Raw genomic sequence first — 10,680 nt, 5'->3', positions numbered from 1 at the left:
GGCCCAATATGAACTTCACGTGGAAGATTCGATTTTAAAACCGGTGTAAAAGGTAATGTGAATGGCCCCTAGGACAAATGTGGCTCTAACCCATTTCATATGGCCCTTCCTGATAACCCAAAGCCTCCAGACCCCAGAAAACTTTATTTTAAAAAAATTGCAGTGAAAAGTCATTCCTAAATAGCCCATAATAACCACAGATTTATAAAGGTTTTCATCAATTTACACCCCAGAATCCTCATACCCTTCAGTGTCTTGATCTGGTAGGGACAAACTCAGTGAATCCTCTGTCATACCAGTGTTTTAGCCACTTTTAAAATGTTTTTCTCTCCTCTCCCACTTTCCATCCTCCACTTAGTTCAGTCGCTGCAAACTGAATTCAAAGTGCAAAAGTTGTTTTAGTGGAGATAATTTTTTTAAGATGGTTGCTCCTAAAGGTCAGTGCCTGTTAGGAATACTAATAATGCCATTGGAGCTCAGATCTCAAAAATGGTATGCTTCATTTCCAACCTGCCAAAACAAACAGAAGAAATTAGGGGGAAGGAAAACCACCGTTGGATAATATCTGTTTACTAGGCCCAAGCAAAATGCCATAGCACAAGGAAGATTTTTTTAAATTATGTAATTCAGAGCTCTTCATCAGGCTGAACAGTAACCTGGAGTGGGCTTGATATTAAAATCACAAAGTTTGTATACTGGCACATTCATAAAATGGAAAAGGAACAGATAGTAGACTTACTTAGATATGATTCTACATCAGGGTTGGGAATCTCCCCTCATGGTGGTGTTGGACTACAACTCCCATCCCACCTGACCACTGGCCTTTCTGGCTGGGGCTCATGGATGTTGCAGTGGAAGAAAATCTAGAGGGCTGTGCTCTAACACCTGTACAGATCTCAAGTTTCTGATCGCCTGTTTGTGGAAACATAACATCCTGCTGTTTCCCATTATGCTCAGCACACAGTCCAGTGATTTTCCTTCCCTACATCTTTTTTAAAAAGGCATTCTGGTACTTAAGGTATTTTTCTTGGAAAGTACTTGCTGTGCACGTGCCCCTGAAATATGATAGATTATCTTGCACAACATGCCAGGGCTCTTCTTTGTTAAATGTTCTCAACCACAAGCAGATGTCATCTGCATCTATCATCTACCACCTCCTATTTTAATTGTCCATGTCACTAAAAAACAACAGCACTGAGTCAGGTGGCCTCAAGATTGCATCTCTCAAATAGTCGCTTCAATGAAAAGCAGGAGAGTCTGCAGACTGAGGACCTTATCGCACACACAATTTTAAACATTCTGGGGACGGAAGGAGGACGCTCGTGTGCGCGTGCGTGCTGCAGAAAACAGAGTTTATCACACACGAATACATCCTCCAAGAGGCCCTGTTCCGTCCCCCGGCGTGCACCTGTTCACGTCCAGTCCTGACGGGTGTGATTTTTTGCTGACGGAACTCAAATTTATGACAACCCTTTCATAGGGTTTTCTTGTCAACATTGACTTGGAGGAGTATTGCCACTGATTTCCTCTAAGGTTGAGAGAGTGTGACTTGCCAAAGGTCACTCAGCATGGCTAAGCAAGGATTCAAACCCTGGTCTCCCAGTGTCATAGTCCAGCACTCAGTTCACTACATCATGCTGGCTTTTCTCAAGAGAAAAAAGATACAGGCTGCATCTGCACTGCAGAAATAATGCAGTTTGGCACTGCTTTAACAGCCTGGCTCCATGGTGTGGAATTCTGGGTATTGTAGTTTGTTGTGGCACTAGAGCTATCTGACAGAGAAGGCTAAATGTCCCACAGAACTACAGTTCCCAGCATTTAATAGCATTGAGCCATGGTAAGTAAAGTGGTGTCAACCTGAATTGTCTCTGCAGTGCAAATGCAGCTGTAGTCAGTGAAAATGAGTGCTATTTTTCACTCTTCATAATCTTATATTGATAGTCTGTTATTGGAACCAACTGTCTGACTCTTGCATCCGTGACTGAAGAGGATACTAAATACAGCTGTTTGAGCTTGAAATGCATTCTGTATCTTGGGCAGTTTCATCCAGCACTCCTTTTCACGACAGCCACAGAACTGCTGGCAGGTGGAAAGTCCTGCGTTTTATCACCAGTTTTTGTGATAACTTCCACATTACATAAATTTGACCCATTCATGTTTGGTCCGTGATGCCATCAAACCTTAGGGACAGTGCCAATGTATCTTAATCGGTGCCTCAACTGTCATGTTCTATGCTGCAACAAAGTGGTTCCACATGGATGAGGAAGCAACAATTTCCTGGTATTGGCCTTCTGGCTTCTCCTGCAGCAGGGTGGAAAAAAAGCTTAGATGGAATGATGATTTGCATACTGAAACACCATGAAATGTGTAGGCAGTACTTGCCTGGAGGATGGGTGCATGTACTCTTTTCTCTTCCTCTAATTTCTAGGTACAACATCCCTATACCACAAAACAGCGATATCGACCAAAAATGCACAAAATACATCATGCAAGTTTTCAAAGCTCCATTGGCTTTTCAGTTAGCAAAGGTGTCAAAAATCATACAGGAGGGGGGAAATATGACAATGTTAGAATCTGAGGCATACATTTTGTCAATATGTAGTTGTCCTCAGTTAAGATGCGATGGAGACATGAAGACAGAGGCTATTACCTTTGACCATGTTGGTTCTTGGAGTCAAAGAGTGTTAAAGTCCAGGAAATAAATTTTAAACTCCTCTAGCTTTTCAAATCTTTCTTAGAGATCCAGGTTGCCTCCGTCCTTTGCAAGGCTACCTGTCCTCTTATTAGGCAGAGAACATTTAATTTCTCAAGGAGCCTCTGCTATTGCATTTGGAAAACTTTTCTAGAAATCCCCATGATAAGTTCACCTTAGGGTTGCAATAATTTGGAAATGATTTGAAGGCACACAACAATAACAAATCAGAAACAACTTGAAGACACACAACAACAAATGTTTAATTGCCACTAGAGGGAGCCCAGGCCCAGAGAGTTCAGGTTCTCATCACAGTGCTGCACTTTGGCCCCTGCTTCCAGGGATTGGGGTAGGATGGGGGCTTCAGTGTACAGTTGGCCCTTTGTATCAATGGATTCTTTATCCACAGGTTCAACCATCCATGGGTTGAAAATATTCAAAATACACACACACACACACACACATTCCAAAAGATCAATGGTCCTTTTTATAAAAAGGACACCATTTTAGTATGCCATTGTATTTAACGGGACTTGAACACCCATGAATTTTGGTATCCATAGGGGGTCCTTGATTCAAACCCCAGCAGATACCAAGGGCCCACTGTACGTAGTTTCAGGGACTGGGTGCAGGGAGAAAGGGGATACTGAGTTATTCGGGGGGTACTGAGTTCCTTTTTTCTTTCGGAAATAAGTGCAAGAAGAAAGAGCAAATCTAAATTGATAAAATACCCTGCCCATTTGACAAAGGGTGCTTTTGCCAGGAAGGCAAAGACCACAACACATACATGTGTGTGTATGTTTTTAAGATGCCATAGCATAAAAACCCACTGGGTGACCTTGTGCAAGTCACACTCTGTCAGCCTCAGAAGATGGCAATGGCAAACCCCCTCTGAAGAAGCTTGCAAAGAAAACTCTATGAATGGTTTGCCTTAGGTTTGCCACAAGTCAAAAATGACTTGGAGATACTCAACCACCACAATAAAGACTATTGGACTTGGACTCTAGGTAGGCTCATTTGAAAGAGAGGTCTCTTTTCATTTTCCTGACAGGACTGAGATCCACCAGGAGAACTTTCCTGCCAGCAGGTGAGGCAGTTTTTGTTAGTCCCCTCTCCTTAACTGTGTTTCAAAGAGAACTAAAGGAGAGGTCAGTGAAAGTCCCTACCCTGCCCTCTATTAGAGCAGAGAGTGGGACACATGCTTCTTTTAGAGGGATGAAGGTTTTTTCCTTCCTCCTCCTTCTGGAGGCTTTAAGGTGTAGTGATGTTTGATACAAAAAGGTTCAGGACAAGCCGTCCTCTCAGTTCAAAACCAGAAATGGACATCTGTTCACTTCTGGTGATCCCCTCCCCCCGCGTTGCTGTTTCCTATCACTGGCAGTTTAAAAAATGGAACACAATGGCAATGACAAATAGTTAACAATAGCAAACAATTAAAAGTAAGGAAATAATGGGAGTTGTATTCTGAAAAGGAATACTGTATTTCCAAACTGTGGTTTGAAGGCACTTCCTACATCTCCTTGCTGAAGCCAAGCAGATCTTGATTTGGAAAGCTCATATATGCCTATGTTGTTGTGTTTCTTCAAGTTGTTTCAGACTTATGATGACCTTAAGATGAACCTATATGCTTAGTTTCTTCATTTTCACTGAAGAAAACCAAGACCCATGTCAATGACATGTGCAGCACTCTGCCCACCTGATGCCCTTCATATGTTTGATATTATAGCTCCCAGCATGACCCAGCATGGTGATTTTCAAGCCTTTTATGTATCACATAAGGCCTGACTGAGTTAAAATGTGAATTGTTGTGGAGTGTTTCTATTCTCAGCCATTCCCTGCAGAGTGGATAGCCTGGTGAATACTAATGTGGAGAGGTTTGGCTGGAGGACCTCAGGTTCATTGCTCTGTCAGATGTAAGGCTGTTCTAACAAGAGCAACCTTTAGGGGGCATTCACACTTACATTTTTGTCCCAAGGAGATCCGGATCTCCGTGCTGATGCAATCTCGAATCAGTGTTCCCACTATGTTTTACGTTACTGAATCTGTCTGTGGCATTTAAACCCTGTCGGCATTAACACTTGTCACCGTTTTGGTTTAAAATGGAGGCGCTTCCATTTCCGGGAATGATGCAGTGTGATCCGAATCGATTCGGTAGTGTACTCACACTACTAAAGATGCAGATCATTGCGGCTATTAAAAAAAAGATATGGGGAAAAAACTGGTATTGAATATACCAGGTTTTTCATAGCCCCCTCCACCCCACAGCAAACTGCACTGAATGCAGTTGAGGCAAGTGTGAACCCTGGTGGTGCAGTGGTTAAATGCCTGTACTGTAGCCACTCACTCACAAACCATAAGGTTGCGAGTTCAATACCAGCCAAGGGGTCTCAAGCTCGACTCAGGCTTGCATCCTTCCAAGGTTGCTAAAATGAGTACCCACATTTACACTTTGTAAATCACTTAGACACTGTTAATTCAGTATAAATTGGTATATAAAAGAAGCTGTTTGTTGTTTGTTTGAATGCCACAAAATAACCTGGTTTCACACCGGGTTATTTTCATAGTGTGAATGGTCTTTATTGGTCTTAATTCCAGTTCCACAGACCATAATGTAGACAAGTACAGTATAAATTCAGCCTGAAATAAATTTTTTTTAGCTATCTCATTTTATAACACAGATTCATGGGCCAAAATACAGTCACTCCTTTCATATCCACAGATTCTTTGTCCACAGAGTCAGGCATCCACGACTTGAAAATATTTAAAAAAGTATAAATTTCAAGTAGCAAAGCTTGATTTTGCCACTGTATATATTGATTTTGCTATATTATAGAGGATTTTGCTATTTTAACCTGCCACTGTATTTAATGGGGTTTGAACATTAAATTTTTGGTATCCACGGGGGTCCTGGAACCAAGCCCCAGACGATTCCAAGGGGACACTGTAGGCATAAATTAATGACTGTATAGAACAGATTCAAAGCAACTCTGTTTCACTTGGTATATGTAACTTTGTTCCAATAGCTACAGCAAAAAAAAAAAAAAAAAAAAAAGGTTGCTAAATTTGTAATAATACAGTAGGGTCATTAGTATCTGTCATTAATGTATTTATGCACGTAACCCCAGTAAAGATTACAATACAGACCCCTTATTGCTCATCAACAACATTACAGTTATATTTAATCCACATTTTCTTTTCTCCTCCCCAGCAAAGTATCCAGCCATCAAATCCCTCATGGGTTCAGATCCGCACTTAAAATGGGTTGTGATAGGGATGGTGCTCACCCAGCTTCTGGCCTGCTACCTGGTGAGAAATTTGTCCTGGAAGTGGGTTTTCTTCTGGGCTTATGCTTTTGGAGGCTGCATCAACCACTCTATGACACTGGCAATCCATGACATCTCTCACAACGTGGCCTTTGGGAACAAGCAGGCCAGGTGGAACAGGTGGTTTGCCGTCTTTGCCAACCTGCCTGTTGGAATCCCATACTCTGCCTCCTTCAAGAAATACCACATTGACCATCACCGGTACCTTGGTGGACATAATCTGGATGTGGACATCCCCACAGATTTTGAGGGTTGGTTCTTTTGCACTCCGTTTCGGAAGCTGATCTGGGTCACTTTGCAGCCATTTTTTTATGGCTTGAGACCACTCTGTGTGAATCCTAAGGCCATTACTGAGATGGAAGTCTTTAATGCCTTGGTCCAGTTCTCCTTTGACCTTATCATCTTCTACCTATGGGGTTTGAAGCCAATTATTTATATGGTAGCTGGGACGTTACTTTGCATGGGTTTGCATCCAATTTCTGGGCACTTCATTGCAGAACATTATATGTTTTTGAAAGGATATGAAACGTATTCTTACTATGGGCCCCTCAACTGCATCACATTTAACGTTGGCTATCATATGGAACACCATGATTTCCCCAGCATTCCTGGTTCAAAGCTGCCAATGGTAAGTAGCAGTATTCAGTCCATTCTTGTGACACAAGAATTGGGTGATACATACTAAAGTCACATTGAAAGACATAGCCATGTTAGTTTGGAAAATCAGTTATGCAAAGGGAACTTGTAGCACCTTTGAGACTAACTGAAAGAAAGACGCTGCTACCAAGTTCTTTCTTTCAGTTAATCTCAAAGGTGCTACAAGATCCTTTTGAACAACAACAACAATTAAAGTTCATTAAAGTTGTGTAATTTTAAAATTCCGATGCTTCTCAATTTGCCAACTAATAGGAAGGAATAAACAGAACTCAAATGTAAATAAGCCAACAAAAAGGCAGCCAAGTGATTTTATATATACCTTTGGCTTAATGTTTTCTTTTAGGCTCACTGTTAGAAACTAATGTGTGTTATTTCAGCTTGTAGCACAGTATTAACTTTTCTCTTCCTACTCTCCCAGCTGCCCCTTGTTTTACAACTAATTTTGCACTCCTGATATGTTAGAATCAGTGATGCCCATACTTTGATATTCTGGATGTTTGGGACTAAAGCTCCCAGAATTCCTGACTGAAGCTTCTAGGAGTTGAAATGCAAAACATCTGGAGGACTAAAGTTTAGGAACCATTTTGTTAGCTCACACACACACTCAAAATCTGTTTATCAGGGTTTTTTTGTGTTTTTTTGAAATCCCTCTGCATATATGTCATGTTACATTTTCACTCTGCTTCAGTACTATAATGGCAGGTATTAATTGGAGTCTGCTTCTGCCTCCCTGCTGCAAAACATATTTACTGAGAAATAAATCCTTGTTGGACAAAAGGACAATGTATTTTAAAAAGTCACTCAGCAGCTGTAGCCATGCACCTACCCTAAACATTTTAAGATGCTTTTCAGAAAAGAAGGAGGAGAACCGCCATACTCCTAATATTGAGGGAAAGGGAGGATATTAACTAACAGACAATGATGTAGCCAGCACGAATCCTGATGGGCCCTGGCATGCCTACCAATGCTTCCTGCTGGGCTTTTGTTTTGCTACTGCCCCGTCTCACTCACTACTGCAGAGTGGTCACCTCTAGGCTGTGGGATCTCAGACTTTGGCTTTGATGTCCAGCCCTACCCATACTACTGTTTCTACATTGTATTCTTCAACCTGCCCGATTTTGCAGTAATGTTAAGGCTCTCCCAACTTGTTTGGGTTTTCTATCAGGCATAGACTGTTTTCATTTTAAGAAGTGTTTAGATTGCTACTCCCATAATCCTTCATCATTAGCTAGTCTAAGGGTGATGGGAGTTGGAGAACAAAATGCATCTGAAAGTCCACAGTTGCCCATTTTTGGAGGGCAAATCTGTTTCCACAGGTCAAACTGAAAAATTCAAAATTTGAAAGTGTAGGCTGCAACTCTGTCTTATTTTTGTTGAAGTGAACAAATAAATTGTTCTGCACATGGGTCCAGTTTAAAAACACAACACATGCACACCTATGGGGGAAACACACATCTGTTTCTCTGTGCAGTTGTGCAGGAAAAGACCTTTACAGTTGTCCATTATCCAGACTCAAGGTAGGAAGAAGGATATTGTACAGCAACCATCTCTAATCTGTTACCTTCTGGATGTGTTGCCATACACCAGCTGGGCACATTCTGAAAATTGTAGTCCAGTACATTTGGAGGGCACTGTAATGAGGGAGGCTGTTGTAAAGTCTCCCTGGAAATTGTTGAACATTTATTTGTTGTTAAAATTAGTTATTAAAGGTGAACAGGGGTACAGAATGGTTTTTCCTCTATTTCTAGGCTTCAGTAAATGCTTGAAAGTGTTCGCAGAATCACAGACAAGAACATGACCAGTTCCTGAAAATCAAGATTGTATCTTGTCACCTCCTGTCACCCTGAACTCCACACATTTGAGGGCATCAGTGCAGTTTATATTCAGTCATATTCAGTATGCATATTGACTGGGGCATGGGGATCATTTCTTGCGGTGCTGCAGGTAGCAAAATGTCATGGGCTGTGTCTGTTTTTCTCTGTATACCTGCCAACTTGGAGGCTGGTTGCAGTCTGCAAAAGCCACAATAAATCTGTAGCTTTTGCAGACCAATCTTAATGGTGCTTCCTTTGGGGTTTTGATGTGACAGACACAGGGCTCAGTGAGTCAGTACAACCAGCGTGTGATCACATCTCAGGTATCTGGTGTGTTTTATTTATAGAATAGTAATTTAAGAGAGAAAACAAAGCAAAGCAAAAAGACAACAAAGCCCAGCATGACCATTTCATCTCACCAGCATAGTCTAGATCAGGGGTGGGAATTACACCCTGACAGATGTTATTGGACTGATTTAGGTGTGAGGTGGAGGTAAAATGTGGGAAGGGGTGTTGATTGTTTGGGGATTCTGTGAGATTACGTGCACCTTCCGGCTACACTTTGTCCAGTTTGATGTGCCCAGAGATTATGTTAAAGAGTCATTCCTGGAAAAAAGTCAATAAAGCACATGCCATGTGGGGAAGGGTTTTGAAGCCTTCACACACACACACAAGTGGTATATTGGTAAATTCTGAAGGGCAAGTCTGCCATATGATGGTTGCATAGCTGTGCTGCCATGGAGAATCCAGTAACACAGGCAACTGTGTTGATTCAGATTGACTGACCTCTTCAAGTGATTTTAATCTCCATGAGGAGGTGGTCTTTTGTAGTGGACTTTAGTTGCCCATTGCCCACAAAACCTCCTCCAAATACTCTCATTCAGACTTTGCAGACTACAGTATTAGAATACTCTCATGGATGCAGCTCTTGGCCACATACTGTGGCCTCAATCCTATATCTCCACATGTGGTAAATACCCACATGGGAACCTATGCTATGCTGAGCCATATGCCCCTTCCTCATTTGCTGATTATCTCCTGAAGCTGCCCCACATGGCTCTTCCATACTTTGCAGAGGGCAGGCAGGCTCAGAAAAGCATCTGGCTCTGGGGAGATGCAAAACGATCACAATATGGTGCTGATGTCATTATTTCACATCTGGCTATGGAGATAGAGCCGATGCCTCTCTTGAGGCTCCCTTTTCATTGTGAAGCAAAAAATGGCAGCACAAAATGACTTTAGGGACTTATCAATGAATTGGGGAGGTGCTTTAAATTCGGGTGGATACCAACTGCTGCAGTACCTGAAAAAAGACATCCACATACAAGGGAAACAAGTGTGGATTTTCCTATTTGGATTCTGGTCTTTTTGGAGAAACTCATATTTTCTCAGTTACTGCAAGGATTACTGCTGGCAATAGGGAAGTCTCAGTGTAGGGCAGATGACATCTTCCCTTCATATCAAAAAGCCCCAGAATTTCCACTATATCAATTCCCCTTACATTGTTTTCCCAACACTCCCTGCCCCCTCCAGCTATTGGTTGCTGGGGAAATGTGCTTCCTTCTCACCCAGTAGTGACTGCTGACACTAATGTCAATGGGGCAGTGAATTTGCTCTGCTTTTTAGTCCAAACTTTAAAATATTATCTGAGGGGCAGTAACCTTTTTTTTGGGGGGGGGGGCATAGCCTTGGATATTTTCTTTAAAGTGCTGTCTAAATCCAGGGCAGAGCTGTAGCCTAACATCAGATCCAACACCTGGCACTGCTTCTGTGGCAAATTGTGGGGTGGAGTGGGTGCCCAGAAACCCCATCTCAGCACAGACAAGCAAACCCAGATACATGAAATTCAATGACATATCTTCCATATTTCAGGCAGTGGATCTTGGTTATCATAAAAGTGCAGGTTGTTAATGATTTAATTTACTATTATCATCAGGTTGTTATATCCCTCAGTTTCCCCAGTCCAGGACTCAAGGCAACTTTAAAAAGTTAAAACAGGTACAGCTTGTACAATGAAAACATTTGTTTCCATTTTACAAAAGTTAAACGTACAGTTAAACTAATCAAGAAGAATGAAGGCAGTTAAATACATAACCATTAAAAATAACAACAAATCTAAACAGTTTATGAAAGGCTCTTTTTAACTTGAGCTGTCAGCCCCAGAAGACCTGGCGAAAGAGGTCTTCACCTGCCT

The 10,680-nt window shown here is 41.8% G+C and overlaps 1 protein-coding gene across 4 annotated transcripts in view; it reads left to right on the top strand.

The window, feature by feature from the left end:
* Positions 1–10,680, top strand: part of DEGS2 (delta 4-desaturase, sphingolipid 2) — a 70,630-nt gene that overhangs the window by 18,899 nt on the left and 41,051 nt on the right. For all 4 annotated transcript variants that reach the window (XR_006101957.1, XR_006101958.1, XM_042449641.1 and 1 more), the window contains exon 2: positions 5,901–6,643. Coding sequence is in view for 2 of the 4 variants with exons in the window: in XM_042449641.1 (XP_042305575.1) it covers positions 5,901–6,643 (743 nt within the window). In the remaining 2 variants the exon portion in view is untranslated. The remainder of the gene's footprint in view (positions 1–5,900; positions 6,644–10,680) is intronic.

This window comes from Sceloporus undulatus, chromosome 1 (genome assembly GCF_019175285.1).
Source record: "Sceloporus undulatus isolate JIND9_A2432 ecotype Alabama chromosome 1, SceUnd_v1.1, whole genome shotgun sequence".
Taxonomy (NCBI): domain Eukaryota; kingdom Metazoa; phylum Chordata; class Lepidosauria; order Squamata; family Phrynosomatidae; genus Sceloporus; species Sceloporus undulatus.
Note: the sequence above shows the minus strand (reverse complement) of the source record. Positions and strands in the feature narration are given on the sequence as shown.